Genomic DNA, 25,595 nt, shown 5'->3' on the forward strand with positions numbered 1-25,595 from the left:
ATGTTTTTGCCAAAAACGGATACCCGTGCAATTTCATCAACAGATGCCTAAGGGAAAGACAACGGAATGAGGACATGCCACAACCCAAAGGACTAGCCACGCTACCATACATCAAGAGTATTTCCGAACTGACAGCCAGACTACTGCGGCCACTAGGACTCACAATAGCACACAAACCAACAGCCACTCTCAGACAACAACTCATCAGAACGAAGGACCCGATACCCAGCATGAGCAAAACCAATGTAGTGTACAAAATCCCATGCAAGGACAGCACAAAACACTACATAGGACAAACAAGAACACAGCTAACGATCCGCATCCATGAACACCAAATGGCCACGAAATGACACGACCAACTACCCTTAGTAGCCACACGCAGATGACAAGCAACATGGATTCGATTGGGACAACACTACTATTATAGGACAAGCCAAACAGAGAACAGCCAGGGAATTCCTAGAGGCATGGCACTCATCCACAGATTCAATCAATAAGCACATCGATCTGGACTCAATATACCGGCCACTGCAACGGACAGCTGGAACTGACAACCAGAAGTGGCAGATTCAAACCACTACAAATGCCGGAGGAAAGATCAGAGAAGCGCTTCACAGGAGGCACTGAGGATGTCACCTAGACAGGGGATGAAACGTCTGCAACACAAATTCCCAGCTCGGCGAACAGAACCACAACAACGAGCACCCGAGCTACAAATCTTCTCACAAACTTTGAATATAAAAGAGATCTAAGAGTCAACTTTTTCACACAGCAGCTGGTGAGTATATGGAATGAGCTGCCAGAGGAAGTGGTCGAGCCTGGTACAATTACAGCATTTAAAAGACATCTGGATGGGTATATGAATAGGAAGGGTTTGGAGGGATATGGGCCAAGTGCTGGCAAATGGGATTAGATTAGTTTAGGATATCTGGTTGGCATGGACGACTTGGACCAAAGGGTCTGTTTCCGTGCTGTACATCTCTATGAGTCGATGTCTTTGATTACTGACCTCTCTGCTACCAGAAATACATTCTTCATAGCCACTCTATTTAGGACCCCATTAGTTTAAATGTCTCCCCCTTTAACCAGGCCTTTCTAAACGGTGATTTGTATTGTCTTTCAGACTTTTTAAAAAGTAATTTGCCCACCTAGATTTGTGTGACTAGTTAACCCTTTCCTCCTTTCTCCAAAACAAGTCTGTGTTTGGCACTCTTGCCTTCATTGCTCAGAGCACCAAGTACAGCAGTTAGGACATGTTGCAATTGTACAGGAAGTTGGTGAGGCCACATTTGCAGTAATGTTTATAATTCTTGTCACCCTGCTATAGGAAGGATATTACTAAATTGGAAAGGATGTAGAAAAGAGTTACAAGGATTTTATTGGGACTGGAGCATTTAAGTTATAATAGGAGGCTGGGACGCTTTTTTCACTGGAGCACAGGAGGCCAAAGGGTGACCTTATTTAGGTTTATAAAATCATGAGCAACATAGATACGGTGAATGGATTTTCCCTAGGGGGGGGCATATATTTAAGGTGAGAGGAGAAAGACTTTAAAAAGACATGATGGGCAATTGTTAATACTGAGGGTGATCAGATGTGGCGATAGTTGTGTGAGGAAAACCCCTTCAAATACAAAAGCTCCAAATGATGCAAGGTTCCTGGTGAACAAAGTTTTATACTGAGAATATTGCCTTGCAAAATTACTATTCCACCAGTACAAATAATCTGGGATAGACAAGAAGGAATCAATACAAGTATAGTTTATTTCAGTGCATAAATACAACGGGCTGAAGTAACGTTTGTATTTCCCTGACCTTAATTGTGAGAATACATTACAGTGCATCAAGTTATTAAACATCACAATGTTTTAAATATTGCAGCAGTAAAATCATCTGCACAAATTTATTGCATTCTAAAGAAATATGTTTTACATTCAAATTTCAAGTTTTTAAAAAATAATTGCCCTTGCTGAGGTTAATTCCTGCTCATTCAAGGGATAAGGTAGCATTCTGGGCCAGGCAATCTGTTAACAAAAGCTACTGCATTCCAGATTAATATTAATCAGAGTATAACCACTTCTGGAGTATAAAAAAAGTTACCAGTGCTGTCTATTCTATATTTAAAGCTTTGTAAAAATTTAAAATTAAATTACAAGGTGACATTTCTAGAGGTAGAACAGAGTTGAAGTTATAACATAGCAAAAAATAATGGTTATTGAATTTGTGTTACTAGCTGAAACATACAAAAAAAATGTTGAACTCCAGTTCAATTTGAAGAAACCACAGAAATATTATGCTGGAAGTATCAAAGTCTGGTTAACTGTAGAGAGAGAAAGAGTCAACATTTCATGTTAATGACTTTTCATTGCAACTTTCTGATGAAAGGTCATCACTGGAACATTGGCCCAAATCTTCCAATCTGGGTTGGAATCCCTATTTCTGACAAATCAGACAAAATATTGCCCACTTACCTTGAGAGCAGTATTCTGTCTGAACCATTGGGGCAAGAGCCTTCCCAGTTGAAACTACTCAGTAAAGTGTGGCAAGCCATGCAGGCATCCGTGGAATGGTTCTGTCTTGAAACCACAGCAGTAGCTGCCCTCTTCTGTAGATAAAAGCTCCATAATTATCTTGGGAGCTACTGACAGAAGATAAATTTGTAAGGCAAGTGAGGGGGTAAGGTGGCAGGTAGGCAGGCAAGGGTTTAGCGTAGGTCAGGAGGAGAGGTGGAGAATCAAATCTGCACAGGAGTTTGTAGGTTGTCCAGAGTGGTGGTGGTGGGGTGGTTGGGGGATGTGGGGTGGTGGTGGTGGGGAGCATATGGTGCGTGGATGTTGTCAATAGCAGAATTAGCCAGAAACTGGAAGAGATTTTAATCCTTTTCTCTCCTTGTGTCTAACGTTTGAGGTAAGTAAGTCAGAACTATCCAAAGTCTCTGACTTTAACTCAGAGTAGGGGAACTTTTGAAGGGTTCCAAATGTCAGGTAATTGCCCAGAGAAATTTCAAGTTTCTAAACAGTCAGCTGTAACAAAATTTCACATGGTTTTGACATTTAATTCCAGTGTACGCTTTAGTAATGACTATCCTTGTAGTGTACAATCTGGGTTATTAACTCCTGTTTTTTGTCATAAATGCTACCTGAATACTCCCAGCATTTCTTGAGGTTATTTCAGATTCCTGGAATTTGCAGGATTTTGTTTTTGAACGAAGAATTAACAGGTCTTGCTTGCTTGTTTATATTTCAGGAATGAAGCCCATGACAATGAAAATTACTTAATGTTTCTTTAGAGCAAACCAACATAGGCTAACAAATAATAAAAAAAATCATTAATTAACAGTTTTATACAGATGGACTTTTAGGTGGTGTACTTTTGAACAAACAGTAAAGGGAAGGATAAGAAGTAAAAGATTAGCAATTTAATTTCTAGGTCAATATTTGCTCATTTCAAGGAAAAATAAAGTGGAAATCAAGTATGTAACACAAGCCGTACAATTTTTAACCTCCTGAGTTGCACAGACAAAATATTAACCTTGTGATTCTTGCTAAGTAACTAACATTGTACATCATAGTTTCTTGCTAGATTTTGTACATCTTCAGAAGTGAAGTCATCACTTTTCATTTGTGCCAGACAGCTGAAGAGTTGTTGCACTTGTTCTCTTTCTTTACCTATAAGCACTGACACCATCTGCATAAAAATAAAATTCATTTTATTTAGTTGATTATCCCCATAATATTAAAGTTATCCAGCACCGAGGTAACATGTAGATATATCAGACACAAAACGTAATTTGTTAGTAACTTTGCCAAACATTCATATAGTCGTGGTTTTATGTAAAGTGGAAGTCTCCTCCCAATTTTTTAGCCATTCTTTAGAGATACCAATACGCATAAAGAAAATCAATGACCTAGAAACTGGATTGTAAATGGTGATTTTTTTTTTGGACGGATAGTGGGGGTAGAAAAACAGGAACTGAAAGATTCAAACTGAATGCACTGTGTGCTCAAACTACACCAAAAGAGTTCCATGCCAAATTCCACAGTGTTCCCTTGAAGTATTTGGAATGCTTGCAGAAATTAATGTTAGGTCCTACACCTTTGCAGATGGAGGCACTAACATCTGTTTCAGGCCCCTTTGGAAAGCTATTTACAGTCCATTTTTTGTGGTTCAATTTTCTAAAGACTGCCACTAAAATGCAAGTAAAACATTACCTTGCTCCTAACCTGATGCTTGTGCACTTCCAGGAACTAGGCTCCAGATTGAGACTTCAGACAACTCCCTTTGTCCATTAGATCCCAATTCAGGTATTATATAAGTTAGTGACCCTGCCAAACAGTTTTCTCCACTTTGCTACTAGGGCCCTGGTGCAGGATATAATGTAACCAAATTTGTGAAGTTTGCTTGATTGTCAGTCTTATGTCTTGTTATCCCTGCTTATTTCTACAGCTGTATTTCAACACTTGGCTGTCACAAATCTTCTGTCTCCTATCCTGTTAATAACGTGAAAATCTCTCAAGTATGTAGTGCTACATATATCTTCTTGTCTCCTGGAATGCTAGCATGCCATTTCTTTCATATGGCTCTTTCCCATCTACTCTGAATTGACAATTTCCTCACCACTCAATTTTCAGACTCAGTCATTTTGATCTGCACTATATTTGGAATACTGGGTAATTATCCAGAACTTACTGACAAACCATGGTTATCTGATATGGATTTCAGACCTAGAACCACATTTTACCTGTTTCCTGCCCGCGTGATTTTCTGTCCTCATTAACATTGGCCTGGCCTATCTGTCTAACTTCTATGGTCGACCTTTGAAGTGTACTGCTTCCTAATGAGAGACTTTTTAGATGAAATTGCACATAATCAGAATAATTTCCCAACAATGAATTCCAAAACTCAGGTTAAACCTTTTGCTTTGACAGGAAGTGTCATCTTCAATCAAATATGGAAGAGCGCAGGCCTGTAGAGATTTGGGAGGTGGGAAGGGAAGAGAGCTATGATATGGCTAATCATAACAGTAAAACTCAATTAATCATTCTTGTGTACTTTACTATTAATTCAAAATTATTTTGCTGATTTAACAATAAATATTCAAATTACAAGGACTTTTGTTTTGAATACTTCTAAACAGAAAAGACAGATTGGCTCTACTTAATTGCATTTAGAAGCCTTCATCTAACAATTGTTATTCCCATCTTTGAAAAGCAGCTGATTATAACCAGAGCACTAGAGAATAGTACAAGAGTCCTGGATGACTGATTTTTAAGTCAAATCCCATGTACAAGGAAGATTTCAATTAGTATTAAGTACATCAAATCTGTGGAAAACCCAAAACTAAAGAATAAGATTTGTTCTGTAAAGATTAGGCTCTTTTCTGAGCTGTAGAGATCCATAGCTTGCCAGGTAAAAGGAGGAAAGTATAAAAGTAGGGAAATATTGCTGCAACTGTACAAGGAATTAGTGAGACGATCTGGAGCATTGCATACAATTTTAGTCCTCTTGTGGAGGGATATACTTGCAACAGAGGTAATTCATTAAATTGATTCCAGAGACTAGGGGTTTATCTTATGAAGAAAGATTGAGCAGTTTAGGTCAATACTCTCTGGAGCTTAGAAAAGTTAGAGGAGATCTGATTGAGTTTATAAGATGTTAAGGGAGGTTGACAAAGTAGATGTAGAAAGGATGTTTCCTCATGTAGGGTAATCTGAAACAAGAGGTCATTGTTTCAGGATAAGGGATTGCAGATTTAAAAGGGAAAGCAGTGACACGGAGAAATTCCTTCTCTCAAAGGATTGCGAAATTTTCATTACGTCAGAGTGTGGTAGATCCTGGGACATTGAGTAAATTTAAGAAAGAGATAGAATTATCAATGTGTTTTGGGGAGTGGCAAGAAAATGGAGTTGAGACCAAGATAAAGATCAACCATGATCATACTAAATGGTGGGGTAATTGCTGAATTGCCTACTCCTGATCCTAGTTCTTAGGTTCTAGGTGTCTGCTTAGTACAATATATAGTTAATTCTGGTACTATCCAAAGACCTTGCCTGAGATGAGCGCATGTGATCTTATAATAGAGTCATATAGTCATAATCTATAATAAATTCTTAAGAAACACATCCAGGACGCCATTCAATTAATTAATACTGCTCCATTATTCAATAAGATTATGCCTAAATTGATTGCGGCCTTAACTCCACTTTCTTGTCTACTCTCTACATCTCTTTGTTGATTAAAAAAAATCTGTCAATTTCAGTACTGAATATATTCGATGTCTCAGCCACTACTTTGTGTAAAAAATTCCAAACACCAATTACTTTTTGGGAGATGAAATTCCTGCTCTTTTTGAGGAACAGGAGAATTGACCATTTGGGCATAAGCCCTTCATCAGGAATGAGGCCTCATTGCTGATGAAGAGCTCATGCCCGAAGCATCAATTCTCCTGCTCATTGGAAGCTGCCTGGCCTGCTTGAAGCCTGAAGCATATGTCACAACATGTTTTCAAGTATTGCTTCTGGTAGGCCTTTGGGATACCTCTCCTGCTCATTTAGATTCATAGAGATGTACAGCATGGAAACAGACCCTTCGGTCCAACCTGTCCACGCCGACTAGATATCCCAACCCAATCTAGTCCCACCTGCCAGCACCTGGCCCATATCCTTCCAAACCCTTCCTATTCATATACCCGTCCAAATGCCTCTTAAGTGTGGCTGTGCTTTTCCAGCACCACACTCTCCCACCAAATCTGACAATCCCGGCTGCCTCCTCCTAACCTGACTAACCTAAGAAGACCCTCACTGAACATGACCAAACACCCTTCTCTCTCCACTTGGACCTTGAACCCCCACCCCAGTCTGAACCTGTGATTGAATCCAGTATGTGCTGCCTACCTCGACCTACTCTAAATGTTCCATCACTTGACTGGTCCCTTGAGCCCCTATTTCTGAACCCCTACCAACTTGGCACCTGACTCACTATCCAGCTGGCAATCTATCCTCCTGATCATCCAGACTCACACCGATCTTATGTATCTATTCCTTCACAGCTGTCTGTGATGATGGATCTTTAAATATTTCAACTGACTCGGGTAAAGAAAAGGGATGTGATTAGCCTGCACTAAGAGGGACCTATCTAACTTAAAGAATGCTCTGCAATTCTAAAGGAGCCTTGATCAGGACCTCTGATCAGAAACATGGAGTTCTTTCTTAATGTTAAAAAGGATTGGAGTGACAATCTGATTGTGATAGCTGCTCTTTGAAATATCCGGCCCTTATTTTTAAGCTGTACCGTCAAGTTCTAGATTTGCTGTTAACAAGTTGTGAACAGAAATCGTGATTTAGAAGGCAGAAAGCTAGCACTTGTTTGTAAAAAAAATTGGGGGAAGACTGTGTGGTTCCTTTAGGAGATAAAGTGCTTTTTTAAGCTTGCAGTTTTATATAGAAAAGTCAGTCTTTAAGTAGCTGTAGATTACAGACAGTTCTGAAATTGAAACATGTATCAATTGGCTGTGTGATTGGAAACCTTAGCCCTGTTTTGATGTTTTGGCAATTAGCTTAAATCAGCCAATTAATTTAAACCAAGCACTTAGAGATTGAAAGCCAATACTGATGGTTTTGACAACCTTGGATCGATACTGATATATGGAAATTGACATGTCATCCAGAGTACATAAGGAGAGGGCTTCTTATGTCCTCTGAATGAGTATATACAGGGGAGAGCGAACTGTCATCTAAGAAATACACATCTAGCTCTCACAAGAAGTCTCTAAGTTCTCTAAGAAAGCATCATATATCCAATTCATTATTAATCTACACAACTTTATAACATCTCCTGAGACAGAAAATCCTCTAAGAATGCACCCTGCCAACCCCCAATCTTAGAATGCTACACATTTCAATAAAATTTCTTCTCTTTTTTTTAAATCACACTCAAACTTTCCTCATGAGATAAACCCTTCACTCCGGCCTAGTGAATTTTATCGAAACTGTTTCCAATATAAGTGGATCACAGCTTAAGTAACGATACCAAATCTACACACACAAACCCAAGTCCAACATCCTGGACAGTAGCACCAAGGTTTCCCTCTTTTATACCTGTTATAATAACAATTAAAAATGGATTATCAATATTCAACTTCTAACATGCGATTGTCAAAAAAGCAGCTTCACAGAGAGATACAGACAGCAGGGTCAGCAGCTTCTCAAACAACATGAGAGAATGGGGACAGCATCTTCATCAAGGGAAGAGTGGAGCTGCATGAGAAAGGCAGCAGCAGCAGGCAATATAAATTGGCAGCAGAGGGCCTTCCAATGAGCTTCTCTTGTCAAAACTAAAAGGTAATGTCACAGGAAAAATGGTAGGTAATTGCTGAGTTTTCTTCTGTATCTCTTTTGAAAGGTCAAGGGACAACACAGTGGCTCAGTGGTTAGCACTGCTGCCTCACAGTGCCAGGAACCCGGATCTGATTCCAACCTTTGGCAACTGTCTGTGTGGAGTTTGCACATTCTCCCATGTCTGCGTGGGTTTCCTCTGCATGCTCCGTTTCCTCCCATAGTCTAAAGATGTGAAGGTTACATGAATTGGTCATGCCAAATTGCCCAGGGATGTGTAGGTTAGATGCATTAGTCAGAGGTAAATGTGGGATAATAGGGTAAGGATCTGGGTGGGTTACTCTTCGGAGGGTCAGTGTGGACTTGTTGGGCTACAGGGCCTGTAGGGATTCTAAAAAAATGTGTTTTAAATAGAGAGATGGTATTTCAGGTGAGGAGCGCAGTTAAGGAATTCACTTTTAGATTGGATTATACTCCCTACAGTGTGGAAACAGGCCCTTCAGTCCAACAAGTCCACACCGACCCTCCGAAGAATAACCCACCCAGAACCATTTCCCTCTGACTAATGTACCTAACACTATGGGCAATTTAGCATGGTCAATTTACCTGACCTGCACATCTTTGGACTGTGGGAGGAAACCCATACAGACACGGGGAGAGTATGCAAACTCCACACAGCCAGTCGCCCGAGACTGGAATCGAGCCCAGGTACCTGGTGCTGTGAGGCTGCAGTATTAACCACTGAGCCACCGTTTCAATTTCAGAACTGTGTCTAATCTCCAGCTACTTAAAGACAGACTTTTCTATATAATTCGGTAAGCTTAAAAAAGCACTTTATCTCTTAAAGGAACCACACAGTCTTCCCCCGTCAAGGGTATCAAACAATCATACCCTTTAATTACACCAATTGTAGCTTGTGGTCAGGGACCGGGAAATGTGACTATGAGTGAGGGATCCAAAACTTACTCTAAAGGAGCATCAGTCAGTGGCTTTATTCAATAGGTTCAAAGTTCCTGAGTCAAAGAGTGTGGTACTGGAAAAGCACAGCTGGTCAGGCAGCGTCTGAGGAGCAGGAATTGGGCATAAGCCTTCGACAAGGGCACAGATTGCAGGGGGGATGATTGAACTGACCACAGGGCCAAGGTCCAGAGCACCATTCAAGTTGGGGGAAGAAAGTTAAATGCAGTCGTAATAGTGGATAGCATACTTAGGGAAGAGAGAATATTTTCTGCAGCAGAGTCCTGTAAGCTCTGTTGCCTATTTCACATAAAGACATCATTTTGGGGCTGCAATTTGAATTGGGAGGGGAAAGATCCATTTGTTGTGGTCCACTTAGATATCAATGACACAGACAGGAAAGAGATTCTGCAGAGGGATCATAAGCAGCTTGGGGCTAAATTTAAAAGCAGAACCACAAAAGTAATGATTTCTGCATTGCTACTACCTGATCCTTGTGCAAATTGCTGTAACATAAATAAGACTAGAAAACTAAATGCTAGTTCAAAGGTTGGTGTGGGAGAAATAGCTTCCAATTTATGGGGTACTGGCACAGTATTGTCCAGGGGAAACATAAAATACAAAATCAACTAGTTACCAAAACTGAAACCATATTAAACAAATGCTTCCACTGCTGAAGGTATCTCTCGACAACTAAACAACTGTTACCTTATTTAAAATCTAACACCTCAAGTGTACTGATATGAAGCCTTTATTCTTCCTGTCTGTGCCAGACATACACTTTTTTTTCCAAAAAAAAGTACTTGCTGTCAGAATTTGAGTGTTTGACATCAATCTTTCTTTTTCTCTGATTTAGTGGTTAATAAAATTCCTATTTCTTTCACTCAAGAAAACCTTATCATTGTCTATTCATTTTGATTTTGTAACTACATGTTTAATCAACACATGTTATAGCCACATACTAAAAAGAAATTAGAATACAGGTATTTGTTGTGACTGGCTGAGAGGTGGTTAAAAAACTGAGAGCTGAACCAGCTTTCCTAACCTCACTCACTGTAAGATACTCCAACACCCTTGCAATAAAAATTCCCATTGTCTAAGTAATTGTGTACATGCATCCTAAAGTTTGTGGTTCATATACAAGGATACCCAGAATACCCAGTACTTCAAAATTCTGCAGTATGCTTCCGTTTAAATAATAATCTGCTTTTCTAATCTTCCTGCCAATGGACATCCTCACATTTTCCCAGATGATTTTCCACTTGCTAAATTTTCATTCATTCATTCACTTAACCTATCAATATTCTTTCACACATTTTGTATTTTCCCCACAACTTGATTTCCCATCTATCTTTGTGTCATCAGCATACATTGCACTCAGAACATTCATTCAAATCATTACCACAGACTGTAAACAATAGAAGCCCCGGCAATGATCCCTGTAGCACTCCACTAATTTATGAACCTAAAAACTACCAATTTATCCCACTAGTTCCTGTTAGTTAGCCAGTCTTCTATTCATGTTAACCTAACATTAGCTCTTACCTTGTGTGTGGCATCTTGTCAAATGATTTTTGGAAATCCAAATAAATTACATCAATGAAATCCTTTTTAATCTTCAAATCACTGAAAAGCTCTAATAAAATTGTCAACATGATTGACCTTTTTCTAGAAGTCCTGTTACTACCTCCTTAGTACTAGTTTCAATATTTTCTCAACAACTGATGTCATACTAACTGGCCTACAGTTCCTGCTTTTTGTCCACCTCCTTTCTTGACAGAACCTAGAGAATTTTAGAAGGTTACAACCAACATGTTCATCATCTCTGAAACCACTCCTTTTAAGAATCTAGGATGCACGGCCTTCAGTCTCATTAGCTTTCTTATTTTTTCTTCCCTCCAGTGATGATGATCATTTGCTTTTCTATTGCACCACAACTTTTTAATTAAGGGAACTAGAAGCAGGAATGCTGTACTTTGATGTTACTGAAAAGGTATTCTCATTGTTTTGAAAAGAAACGTTTAATTTAGATAAATACGGTATGTTAGATGCATGTTTAATTATTTCATATAACTATATCACATAGGAGATATGTACAGCTATTTACCTGCTTGATGTCAGTGATACACTAGCAAATATTAAGGTTATATTTAACTATTGCTAATTAACTGCTTCCTTACCACAACTGATAGGTTACTAGAGCATTTCTTTTCTCTTTTGAAAGATTATCACTCTCACTACATTTGCCTCATAACCATCAACATTTTCAACACTGCAATATTCACTGCATATTTCTCTGATACGCTCTGTGTCCCAGAAAACTGACCTCAAATATTCAACATTAAGTAGCTCCTGTAGTATCCTGTAGTACTTCTCTTAAACTAGCTACTTCTTCTCTTATTTTGCATTTACTTTGTTCTACCATTGTTGGCTACTCTTTTAGTCACCTTGCCTTCTGAGCTCACTTGCAGCACACTTACCTTGCTATTTTCCTCCCTCCTTCAAAGACATTTTAAATAAATTCTTCTGAATTTTTCTTTTGTCTTCTCCTGATCGCTTTCTGGTTTCAGCATCTACTGATTATCTACTATTCTTCAAAGTGCTACTTGATGCACCTCAGTGCTTGAGATTTGTAGAAATACTAATTATGTTTTTTTTTCTTTTCATCAATAAGCAACAACACATTAGAAATTTTAGAAAAGGATACATGGGAATGATGTTAGGTTTCAGTTTTTGACAATAATTCCAGTACTTGTTCTTGGATTAAGCATGCTGCTATCTTCCAAGACTAAGCACCTCTAGAGTTTGTTAGCAACAGTTTATTTACATGGGCCAAAAGCAAATATGTCACAAGGTGCTTCTTCAGGTGTGAAATCTACCTGTGGGAATGAAAAGGACTGCAGGGTTGATATGCAAACTGACCATGGCATCTCAGTGCAGGATGCAATTCAAGTAGGAGGAGGGAGAAGGTGTGAGATAGTGCTAGGGACAGTAAAGTCAGAGGAATAGAAAATGTTCCCTGCAGCTACAATCAGGGACTCCAAAAGATATGTTACCTACCAGGTACCAGGGTTTTAGCTTATCGTGGTCAGAGACGTTTGGGAGTAGGAAAGGGAGAATCTGATTGTTATTGTCTGCATAAGAACCAACAACATAAGTAAAACTAAGAATGACATTCTGCTGTGAGAATTTGAAAAGTAAAAAGTCCAAAGTAAACACAACGACTCAAAGGACACTTCATCAAAACATTTGAAGAAGGGTCATTAGATGTTGACAGACTTAATTTTTCTAGCAATCTCTGATTTTGTTTTGGATTTCCAGCATCTGTAGTTCTTTGTCTCCCCTACCCCACCACTGCCACCCCCCCACCCCACACCAGTAATGAATTCTTCCACCAATAGTGAAGTTTCTCCCCACATATTCTCTACTGATCTCTCACAATTTTAACAACTTTACCACATCTCCTCTTAATCTTCTCTTCTCCAAAGAGAACAACCATCTTCCCTAACTACCCACAAAGCTGAAGTTCTACATCCCTGTAACTACACTGATGGTCTTTTTCTGTAGCCTCTCTAGAACCTTCACAATGTGTTCAGTTCTGGTCTTCAAATTTTAAAAAAAAGATGTGAAGAACTGGAGAACGAAGATTTATAAAGGTGATCACAGAATCATACAATCCCTACAAAGTGAAAGCAAGCCCACTGACCCCACACTGACCCTCTGCCCTAAGCCTGCATATCCCTTGACAATTTAGCATGGCTAATCCTCCTAAACTACACATCTTTGGACTGTGGGAGGAAATTGGAGCATTCAGAGGAAACCCACGCAGACACAAGGACAATGTGCGAACTCCACGCATTCATCTGAAGCTGGAATCAAACCTGGGTCCCTGGCACTGTGCGGCAGCAGTGCTAACCACCATATTGAATGATGTTTTGAGCATTGAGGCTCTCAGGAAAGACAGAAACATTGGATGTGGTAACAGTCTTTAAAATTATCAAAGGATTTAGTGATGTTTTGTCCTATCTTCCTTTAGTACAATAAGTTGAACCTCCTGCCATGTGGAGTAGATGAGGCAAATAGCACAGGTCCATTTAAGGGGAAGCTAGGTAAGTACATGAGCACAAAACAAACAATTAATATGTTGATAGGGTAAAGTGAAATAAATATGAGGAAGATTGTATAGAACATAAACATGCTCACACATCTGTTGAATGAAACAGTTCATAAATTCTATTCAACTTTTAAAAATGTGGTTAAACTTTAAACAACACACACCTTAAACCTTTCTGTTTTGCACAGGTGAACAAGATGCTGATACACAAGGCTGGGGTTCTTTTCTAAAAGGTGTCCTTTCAAAGTCTGAATAAGTATAGTGAACACATCACCGTCTAGTTTATTGCTCATCATGGATGGTAGGTCCTCTGGTTCTACATTTTTTAGCAGCTCCGCACAGGCAGCAAGATCCTTCTTGGCCTGCAACAAATTTAAGGCTTGACCAAATTCATATGCATTCATTGGCTTTAAGTTAGCTCCTTTTTCTGGTAGTGGCTGAGAATTTTCAAAAGTTTCTTGTCGAGTTGATGCATTCTTCTTTATTACAGAATCCACTTGTCCAGTTTCAGGGTTACTTAGAATTTCTTGCTCACTGGTTTTTTTCATTACTTTCTCCTCCTCTTCATCACTATCAGCAACCTTTTGAAGGTAAAATGGTAGAATTTGAATAGAAGATATCTGGTCTTTAAAAACTGCAGAGCATTAAACATGATGTGAAAGCTATTTTTAAAATCTGACATGATATAAACTGTATACTCAACAAACATCCCTTCGTAACAACTTGAAAACCCATGACCTTTACCATTGAGAAGGATAGGGCTTATACATGGGAACAGCACAAACTGCATTCCCCTTCAAGCTACACATCATTCTGACTTAGAACAATATCTTTATTCCTTTGCTGTGGCTAAGTCAAAAGTCTGCAATTTCATTCCTGACAGCAGTGTGGGAGTCCCTGTCCCTTCCCAAGAGCTAATAGGGATAGGCAATAATTCTGGCTTAGCCAGCAATAATCATAGCCCATGAATAGAGAAAAATGTACTTAGGATTCTGGATTGAGTAGGGAGGCTGCTGAAAATCCAGGCAATAAACCAAAAAGAGCGTTGTTAGTTCAGGATCCAGGTTCCCCATCCATCATGACAGCATTATTTCTGTGGTAGGTTTTCGGCCTGCTCTTGCAACAATAGTAATTATGACCCTGGTTTAGTTAAAGTTTTGGTTCTCTCTTGTTGGAATTCCCTTAGTTTTAGATGGCTCAATACTTATCCTGTACATTCAAGTCATCACTGCATCTTAAGCGCAGCTGGTACAGATTGTCCTGTCTCAGCTAGGAAAAAAGCCTTAGTTGTGACTTCTAATAACTATTCATACATAAGATTATGTTTTGTTTCCCTCCACTGTTATCTGGACCTTGCATGTAACCTTTGAAAAAAGGGGGAATTTCAGAAAATGAGAAGCCTATGGATATAGCATATTAAGCAGCATTAAATTTATTTGTCATTACTGGAGAGTAAACTTTGTTATTTGCACCGAGGCAATGAAATAGTATACTGTAGAAAGTGTGTAGTGCAGCAGGACATTCCATCTCAGGGGTCTGGACTAGCATATTCCAATTATTAAATGTTCTGATTTACAGGAGAATGTATAGAACCATGTAAAAGTTACAGCACAGAAAGAGGACATTTAGCCCATCATGTCTGGGCCAGCTGAATAAATTAGTCACCCATTTTAATTTTCACTTTCCAGCACCTGGTTTGTAGCCTTGCAGGTTACAGTGCTTCAAGTACTGATCCAAGTTAATCTTAAATGAGCTGAGGGACAATAACAATTTGAATAAAAGAACTGAATACATTGTGGCTAGGTTTGCACATGGACCTGGACAGGCGAGGAGAGTGGTCAAAGAAAGTAGCAGATGGAATACATTGTGGGAAAGTGTGAGGTTATGCATTTTGGTAGGAAGAGTAGAGGGGTAGACAGTTTTCTAAATGAGGAAAGGCTTCAGAAATCTGAAGCACAAAGGGAGTTAAGCATTCTTGTTTAGGATTTTCTTAAGATTATCATGCAAGTTCAGTTAGCAGTTAGGAAGGCAAATGCAATGTTTGCATTCATTTCAAGAAGGCAACAGTAGAGATGTACTGCTGATGGTGTTTCAGGTTTTGGTCAGACTGCTTTTGGAATATTGAGAGTAGCTTTTGGTCTGTATCTAAGGTAGGATGTGCAGGTCTATAAGAAGGATCCCAGAGATGAAGGGCTTGTCATATCAGGAGCGGTTGAGGATTCCAGGTCTGTACTCAATGGAGTTTATAAAGATGACGGAGGATCTCATTTAAACTTACAGAATACCGAGAGGCCTGGATAGAATGGATATTGAGAAGATACTTTCACTAGTAGGACAGAGTAGGAGCCGAGGGCACAGCCTCAGAGTTAAGTGATTACTTTTTAGAACTGAGATGAGGAAATATTTCTTCAGCCAGAGTGTGATGGATCTGTGGTATGCATTGCCTCAAAAGACTACGGAGGCCAAGTGATTGAGTATATTTAAAAAAGCTTCTTTATTAGTAAGGGGGTCAAGGGTTACAGGAGAAGGAAGGAGAATGGGGTTGAGAAACATGTCAACCATGATTGAATGGCAGAGAAGACTTGATGGGCCAAATGGCATAATACTGAACAGTTTAACATCAGTGGCTGAGAAGAAACAATTAATTGGCATAGAATTAGTAGTCACATGGAAAAAGGATGATTGATTAGGAAGAGTCAGAATGAATTTTTAAGGGAAAAATGGTGTTTAATTAAGTTCCTTGAGTTTTTCTTTTCAAGAGTTAACAGAAAGGGCAGATGAGGATAACACTCTTGATGTGATATAGATGTATCTTTGGCATATGCATTATAACACTACAACAGACTTGTGAGGAAAATTATAGGTCATGGAATAAAAAGAACAGGAGCAACATGGATACAAATTTGGCTGAGTGATCGGAAACAGAGAGCAACGGTCAAAAGAGGAAAATTCGCAGTGGAATTCCCCAGAGGTTGGTATCGGAACCCTTGCTTTTTACGATACATATTAGTAAACTAGATCTTGGTGTGCATTGGAAAATTTCAAAATTTGCAGATAACATGAAACCTGGAAAAATTATAAACTGTAACAAGGACAGTGCAGACCTCCAAAGGGACAAAGTCAAACTGGTGGAGTGGGCAGATGAGTTTCAATGTAGAGAAGTCTGAGGTGATACATTTTATGAGAAAGAAGACTGCATGATAATATAAAATCGGAGGTACAATTCTAAAGGGAACAAGGACCAGGGTATTTATCTGCACAAATTATTGAAGACAGCAGGACAGGTATAGAGAGCGGTAAGTAAAGCATACAACAACCTTATCTTTATTAATAGAGGCTTAGAGCACAAGAGCAAAGGGTGATGTTGAAACTAAAAACTAGGAATGGGATGGGCAATTCAGCTCCTCCAGCCTACCCTGTCATTTGCTACGATTATTGCTTGACCTCAACTCCACCTTCCTGGTCACTATGCATATCTCTTCAACCCATTAGTACTTAAAAACGTACTCAATGTCGCAGCATTCTAGGGTGAATTCAACAAATTCACAACCCTTTGAGAGAAGTAATTTGGCTTTAACTTTAATTTTTGAATTTATCTTTAACTTCTTTGCTTAGCAATGAATGTTTCTTCTCCCCCTTTACAAATTTTTTTCCTTTCTGGAATAAATTTTAATTGGGAGCAATTGAGTATTTCCTTAAACATCTGACAATGTCCTACCTTTTAGTCTTCCTGCCTAGACCACCAGGGCCAGATCTGTCCTCATGCCTAGGTAATTAACTTTGTTAACTTCAAATGTGAATCTGTGATTCTAGTTTTGCACCTTCCAACTGCATTTGAAATTCTAACATGCTATAATCACTCCTTCCAACAGGATCATTTACTCTGAGATCAAGAATTAATCCCACCTTATTACACAATATCAAATCCAAAATAATCTGCTCCTGGTTGGTTGCCCAACATATGGCTTCAAGAAACAATCTCTAATACAGTTCATTGGGGCTAACGGTTGCCAACTTGATTAAATCCAATCTACATGCATTTTAAAATCACCCATGATTATTGCTGTACCTTTCTTACAAATCCTCAGTATTTCCTGTGGCGCACTGTGGGACTACTGTTTGGGGAGAAAGTGAGGACTGCAGATGCCGGAGATCAGAGCTGAAAATGTGTTGCTGGAAAAGCGCAGCAGGTCAGGCAGCATCCGAGGAGCAGGGGAATCGACATTTCGGGCATGAGCCCTTCTTCAGGAATGTTCAGGCTCATGCCCAAAATGCTGCCTGACCTGCTGCGCTTTTCAGCAACACATTTTCAGCAGCGAATACTGTTTGGGGACCTATAGATTACTCTCAACAGGAACTTCTTTTCCTTGTTATTTTTTATTTCTACCAGACTGAATCAGTGTCTGGATCTCCAGTGTTTACTTCATTTCTGACTACATCACTGATCTAGTTCTTTACTAACAACACTATACCATGATTTGGAGATGCCGGTGTTGGATTGGGGTTTACAAAGTTAAAAATCACACAATGCCAGGTTATAGTCTAACAGGTTTGTTTGGATGCACTAGCTTTCGGAGTGGTTGTGGAGTATAAGTTTGTAAGACACAGAATTTATAGCAGAAGTATACTGTATGATGTAACTGAAATTATATATTGAAAAAGACCTGGATTATTTGTTAAGTCTCTTATCTTTTAGAATATCATGTTGGTTTCAGTTTTTTCAAATGTAAATCCCAGACCTTTTTTAAAGTTACATTCTCAAGTGAATGTTAACAATAGGTGTCATGTCGGCCACCTCCTTTTCTTTCCTGCCTAACTTTCTGAAATAGAGTACCCTTGGATATGCAATTCCCAAATCTGGTCTCCCCGCAACATCTTAGTAACTGCTACCAGATCATAACCACTTACCCAATGGTGCTGTTCACTTATTATTTTTATTCTGAATGCTTTGTGCATTCAGATATAAAGCCTTTAAATTTGTTCTATTATCAAATTACCCTACGTTTGGATGATAACTTGAACAAGACACTTCTTAGACCTCAGCTGCAGTACTACTTACAGTTCTGGGCATCACACTATAGGAACAGATTGAGACAGTGTTGAAGTGATTTACAGAAATGGCTTCAGGAATGAGAAATTTCACGTATGAGAATAGATTGAAAAAGTTGACACTGTTCTGCTTGGAGAGAAGGTGGCTGAGAGGAGATCTAATAGGGGTTTTCAAAATCATGAGCAGCTAGAATCAGTGGATAGGGAGAAACTGTTTCTGCTTATGAAAGAAGCAAGGTCAAGAGTTCTTAGATTTAAAACAATTTGCAAAAGAAGAATAGGTGGCACGAGACAAAACGTTTTCACTCAGTGAGTAATTAGGATCTGGAAGTATTTTGGAAGTTGATTCAATTGAAACATTTCAAAGGGATACTGAACAATAATTTGGATAAAGATAAAATTCAAGAGTATTGAACAAAGCAGGAGATTGGCACTGGGTAATGATATTCATTTGAAGAGCTGTTGCAGGCACAATGAGTCAAATGGTCTTCCTTTGTGCCTTACATTTTCTGTGATTGAGGTTGGAGGCTGTTTAGAGGAGGTTTAGTGGATTGATATTTGGAATGAGCCAGCTGTCCCATGAGGAAGTTTTTTTAATTTATTTACTTATGGACATGGCCATCATTGGCTGTACCAGAATTTTTTATTGCCTGTCCCTAGTTGCCCTTGTGAAGGTGGTAGTGAGTTGCCTTCTTGAACTGCTATACTCTGATATTTTGTAGGTTGACTCACAATGCCCTTAGAGAGGGAATTCCAGGATTTTAACCCAGTGACAGTGAAGTAACAATGATATCATATAATCATACAATCACTGCAGTGTGGTACAGGACATCCAACCTAACAAGTCCACATCGACCCACTGAAGAGTATCCCACCCAGACCCATTCCCCTACTCTGTCACTCTATATTTTCCTTGACTAATGCACCTAACTTACACATCTCTGAACACTATTATCAATTTAGCATGGCCAATTCACCTAACCTGCACATCTTTGTGACCGTGGAGGAAACAGGAACACCCAGAGGAAACCCACACTGACATGAGGAGAATGTGAAAACTCCACACAGATAGTTGCCTAAGTGCTAAACACTGAGCCACCATGCTGCCCTATTTATATATTTCCAAGTCAGGATGGTGAGTAGCTTGGAAGGGAACTTGCGGTTAGTGGTGTTCCCATCTGCTGCCCTTGCCCTTGTTGGATGTTGGATGAGCTGTATATTGGATAGACTAGTTTCCACTGGCATTTAGAAGATTGAGAGGTGACTTGACTGAAAGATACAAGTTCCTAAAAAACCTTGACAAATGGATGTGAGAAGATTTCGTGGACAAGTCCAGAACAAGGGGGCTGGGTTTAAAAGAAAATTGGATTATCCTTTTATGAGGAGACCTTTTTTTCTCTCAGAGGATTGAGAAACTTTGGAATGCCGTCCCTCAGAAGGTGATAGAGGCAAGGTTATTGGTTTTCTAACAGAAGAAGATTCTTGTTGGGTAAAGGAGTAGATAAAAATGTGGAATTTGAAATGCAAAGATAGTTCAACCATGATTATGCTGAATGGCAGAGGAGTCCTTCAAGGGTTAAATGGTCTACTTCTGCTCCTTATTGGTATGTTTGTCTGGAGATTGCTTCATTCTATTAAAATAGAAAGTGAGCAGATTTTGTTAATTTTAATTTTTGACCCCACTACAACCCACCTATTTTTGGGAGCTAAGAGTCAGTTCTTCCAGAGTACAACTGACACATACATAAATTTACAAGTTGATAGTGAAAAGAAAACCAGGTTGCAAATAGCTTGGCATTGTCTCAGTGTCCAGACAGCACAATGAAATTAGTTGCAAATTCATTGTGTGCACTGAAAGGAACAGCTTCAGTTTTTCCAAAGTTCAGCTGGAGAAAGTAATGACGTAATCAAGAGTAAATGTCAAAAATATGTAGTCAAGAGAAAGAGATGGGAATGAAGATTAATAGCATACAGTGATTCCACAGGAGACTGCAACCAGAGCTAAGGCTGTGGTGTTGCAGGCATCTCAGCTGTACTGTGGGGTTGTGTGTTTTGGGAGAATGGAAGGGCCACAGTGAGGGGATCAGAAGATGTTTTGATGGCAATAAACTTGACTCCAGGATGGAGCCAGGATCAAGAATGTCACAGATTGTCTGCAGTACATTTCTGGTGGGGGTGGAATTCAGCTTTAAGTCATGGTCCATACTGTCACCAACATCATAGGTAAAAAGATAGCTGAAGATCTCGCAGATTTCAGAGAGCTAGGAAGGAAATTAAAATGTAAGACCTCAGAATTGGAAACTCAGGATTCAGCAAGTAATTTGTATTAATTACTATAAGAACAAATAGGCTGATCAATTGAACACATGGTTGAAGAACTGGTGTAGGAGGATGAGCATCAAATTTGAGGCTTGAGACGAATTCTGGGGCTGATGAGATCTGTTTAAGTGGGATGGGTTACATCTTTACAGAACTGGGAATGATATCCTTGCAGAGAGATTTGCTTGTGCTGATGCAGGGCTTAAACTAGCATGTGAAATGGTTGGGAAATCTAATAGGTAATCCAAATTAGAATGAACCCAAACAAAGCCAAACATTGAGAATGCCTTGAATAGAGAAATATGTCAAAATTACTCAACCTAAACGCACAAAGTATTCACAAATAGAGGTAAATGGTTACATCTTGCCATTGTAAATGCTTGTCATTACAGAACAGGACTGCATGATGACAAGGACTGAAAACTGGATATTCAGGATATTCAACATTTAAGAGCAAACTAAAAGCAAAAGGAAGTGAAGTTGTACTGATATTAAGTACATTAGAAAGGAGGATCTTAGATTGGAAGAACAATGCGCAGAAGTTGTTCAGGTGGAGCTAAGAAAGAACAGCATACAGCAGACATTGATTGGGGCTATTTAACACATACCACAGGTAGTTCTGGGTTAATGCACTTTTTGGCAGTGTGATTTGGCTATAGGGAACTGCATTTTTGAAAATGCTTTCCTCTGTTCATAATCAGCGCGATTCCAGAGGGGATTGGTTCACGTGCTTTGTTCTGCAAATAGACCAATGTCTGCACTGTTCTGCAAATGCACTGATGTCTGTGCTCTTCTGTGCATGTGCTGGTCGTCATGCTGTTCTGCGCATGCGCCGATGTTGGTGCCAAAGTCTCTGCGCAGTTCTACATATGTGCAATGTCAGGACCAATCTTAGTGCCATACTGCGCATGTGCCGATGTCAGCTACCAACAGATCAGCTTGCTGTGAGAGGTACTGTACACACAGCAGCTTTCTTCCACTTTTTCAATGTACAGTGTTAAATTTACATTTGTTCGTTAATAAGTATGATTTCAATCTTCATTCAGGCTGTGCTATATCTTACGTTAGACTTTTGGGTGAGTTTTGAGTGGTAGTCTTTCCTGGTCTGCCGCTAACCTTACTTTTCCCATAGGCCCTATTAAGTAATTTTCTAAACCAGCGGGATTTTGCTGGAACGCAACTACGGCGTTATAGGAGAACATCTTAAAGTAGTGGTATTGTGGGGCATTATATTAATCAAGATATGATCAAAGCATGTAGCATAGGTATCACAGTAATCACAGGTGACATCTGGATTTAAACAAGGTAAGCTAATTGAGCACTAAAACAATGGAGGATAAGTTTCTGGACACTTTGGGGATGATGTTCTAGAGCTGTGCATTAGACAGTCCAATGGAAGATGTGTTGGATTAATGTTACGTAATGAAAAAGAGTTAATTAATCTTCTTGTAAATGAATCTTTATGAATGAATAAGGGAATTATTGAAGGCATGACACATAAATTGGCTGGAATGGAATGGAAAAATACAATAAAAAGTATGAATATACATAGGCAATGTATGGTAATGAAACAACTGTCGCAAAGCTTACAGCATCTATGAATTCCTTCGCGGAACATAAACTCAAAAAATGTCAGCCAACTGCATTGACAAAGGAATTTAAGGATTATAAAAGATTAAAGGAATAGGCCAATAAAGTTGCATGAATTAGCAAATCTAATGACTGAAATGTTTTTAGAATAATGAAAAGGAGGGACAAGAAACTGATAAGACAAGGGAGAATTGAATACAAATGTAGACAGAAAGACCGTAAAAGCTTCTACAGGTACATAAAAAGGAACTATTTTGCTAAGAATAATGTCGATCCTTACTGATGGAGTGAGAATAATTTATAATTAGGAGTAGAAAAATGGCAGAGAATCTAAATGATTATGTGGGCTTTAATGAGAAAGATAAAATATATCTCCAGAATTAAAGATCCAAATGATAGGGAGAACAAAAAGTTGAAGGAAATGAGTATCAGTAAAACAATATACTGTAGAAATTAATAGGGTACAAAGATGATAAATTCCCAAGGCCCTGATATTCCACAACCCAGAGTGTTGAAGGAGGTGGTTACAGAGATAATGGTTACACAGGTGACCACCTTCCAAAATGTTACTCATTCCTGAATAATTCTTGCTGATTGGAAGCTAGCAATTATCACCTCACTATTTAAGAAGAAATCCACAGAGAAAACAGGGAACTACAGATTTTGCAGACCAACATGAGTGGTCGGGCAAGTGCTGGAATCTATTATAAAGAATGTGATAAATTGACAGTCAGATAATAATGAACTTATCGGAGATAGTCAACATGGACTTGTGAATGAGAAGCCATACTTGATGAACTTGTTGGACTTTTTTTGAGACAGTTACGAACAGGATTGATTAAGGGAAGTAACTGGACAGTCCCCTACAGGAGATTGGTTATTATGCCTGTGTATAGGAGGTAACATACTGGCACTGATTAAGACTGGCTGACAGACAGGAAAAGAGAGTGTGACTAAATGGACCATTCTTGCATTGGCAGGCTGTGATTAGTGGGGTACTGCATGATTAGTAATTGGGCCTCAGCTGTTATGAGTGATTTAGATGTGGGTACCAATTGTACAATTATTTCCTCATTTGTGGATGACACAAAGCTAAGCAAGAATGTGTATTGTGAGGAAGCTATAAAACAGTATGAGGAGGATTTGGACAGATTTAGTGAGTGGGCAAGAACATGGCAAAGGAATATTATGTGGAAAACTTTAAGGTTATCTATCCACTTTGGTAGGAGGAACAGCTATGCAGAGTATTTTTTAAATGCTAAGAAGTTGGAAAGTCTAGGTCTACAAAGGAACCTACTGTCCTTGTCAATAGGTTAGAGGCCAACATGCAGATGCGGCATTAGGAAGGCTAATGGAATTATAGCACTTTTTCTAAGAGGATGAGTAGTGAAGTCTTTCTTCAAGTGAACAGGAGTTTGGCTAGAACTATGAAGAATTGTGTGCGGTTTGGTCCCCATACCTCAGGAAGGATATTTTTGCTAGAGAAATGCTACAAAGATTCATTGACTTGTTTCCGGAATGGTCCTATGAAGAGAGATTTTTGAAACTGATCTGTGTTCTCTAGAGTTTCAAAGAATGAGGTGATCTCTTTGAAACCTATACAATTCATAAAGGGATATTCAGGATAGATGCAGCTAAGATGTTTCTTCTGTTAGGGAGTGTCAAAACATATCCTGCAACCTTATCAGCTGATTTAGGAAAAGAAATTACCTCCTTTATTTCGATACTTTTTCTTGGTTGTTCTTGATTTCTGATCTTGTGAAGAGGTTCTCCTTCTCCCCCTCTTTTCAAAAGTTCTGTTACCTCCAGCAATTCTTTTTGAGCTTCAGCAACATTTACATCAAGCTTCAGTACTTTCTTGAGATCTTCAATACTAGATTTGTAGCACTGGAAAAGAAAAAGACTTTGACAGAACAGGGATCTATGCTTCTGATAAAGTGGCTGAAGCATCTGAACAGCAATTATTGCTCAACGCTCATTAAAAAATGGGAGTATTAATATAGCTTTTTTTACTGGATAACTTCAAAGGACTATTTTGTTTTCTGTACCCTGCACCTTTAGGAAGGTTCATTATCTTTCAAAATCGATAAATTGTGGTGCTGGATAAAGCACAGCAGGTCAAGCAGCATCAGACGAGCAGGAAAGTCAACATTTCAGGTTGGGATCTTTGATCAGGACTTTCAGACAATGCCAGAATGTTGCATGCCTCTGGCCCCTAAAATCAACATGGTCCATTCACAGCTTGTATCTGAATTTTATTCTAAAAAGTGTGTCCCTTCCAATTCACCCTGCAGCCTCCCAATCTCCCCCAAAACTTCCTATCAATCAAAAGCAAAAAGAAAAAAAGAGGCTGGTTCCCTACTACTTCAGGTGCAGGACACCCCCCCCTCCAAATTCTGGCTTCCCGCAGAACTATTCTCACTCATAGCCTTTGTGCTGCACCCCCTCCCGCCCTCTGTCATGCTCCCACTGGGGCCTTGCCTCCTCAAACCCTCATTAGCAGCCTCGCACTGATTATGATAAGAAGGCTTTTGGAATGTGTCTGGTCATGCCACAGCCAGTTGATATCGCTGGTCATAACTGCTCATGGGCAGTTGCCATTTTGCATTGTGGGTCATCACTCCTTTTTATATAACTAGGTTGACCTGACCATGAATGATGGTTATGGAACAATCTTAGTACAGGATTTCCAGAATCCTATAAGTTGCCAAGATCTCTGCACACAGCACAACTATTAATTTACTAAACAAAAAAATTACAGTGTTCATTTGATGTAATTAATCCAGTGTCTTACTTTTAACCCTTTGTAAGCCAGGGCTCTTCGGTAAAATGCTTTTATATTAGCGGGCTCCAACTGCAGAGCTGTATTACAGTCCTCTTCAGCCTCCTTATACTGATTCAGTTTCAAATAACATAGAGCTCTAAGAAAAATACAAAGCAAACTAAATCACATTTCTTTAATAATATTCATTTGTGACAGCTTGAGAAATTTCCAGATTCATTTAATGAACCTAACAATTCCAAACACTGAGAAGAAAAATTGTAAATTGTTCACATTCAAGAACCTTCATAATGAAATTACAAAACCTGGGATTTAGATCTTCATACATAAGAAAAGGATGTGAGAAATATCCTACACCTTCAACAGCCAGCAGTCCACTCGAACAAACCCAGTGGGCTATGGTGGGTTCAGGTCTCTTTGGCTATCTGTAAAATCTGAGCAATGGCAACGGG

At 39.2% G+C, this 25,595-nt stretch overlaps 1 protein-coding gene across 1 annotated transcript in view; it reads right to left on the reverse strand.

Annotated features, from left to right (window-relative positions):
- Nucleotides 1-1,774: 1,774 nt before the first annotated feature.
- The window catches only part of LOC132815389 (sperm-associated antigen 1-like), a 127,116-nt gene continuing 103,295 nt past the window's right edge, over nucleotides 1,775-25,595 (reverse strand). Inside the window, exons 15-18 of the mRNA XM_060824281.1 lie at nucleotides 25,156-25,282; nucleotides 24,072-24,248; nucleotides 13,568-13,984; nucleotides 1,775-3,686 (exon numbers count right to left, since the gene is read on the reverse strand). Coding sequence (XP_060680264.1) covers nucleotides 3,552-3,686; nucleotides 13,568-13,984; nucleotides 24,072-24,248; nucleotides 25,156-25,282 — 856 coding nt within the window. The 3' untranslated portion in view covers nucleotides 1,775-3,551. The remainder of the gene's footprint in view (nucleotides 3,687-13,567; nucleotides 13,985-24,071; nucleotides 24,249-25,155; nucleotides 25,283-25,595) is intronic.

This window comes from Hemiscyllium ocellatum, chromosome 4, assembly GCF_020745735.1.
Source record: "Hemiscyllium ocellatum isolate sHemOce1 chromosome 4, sHemOce1.pat.X.cur, whole genome shotgun sequence".
Lineage (NCBI taxonomy): Eukaryota > Metazoa > Chordata > Chondrichthyes > Orectolobiformes > Hemiscylliidae > Hemiscyllium > Hemiscyllium ocellatum.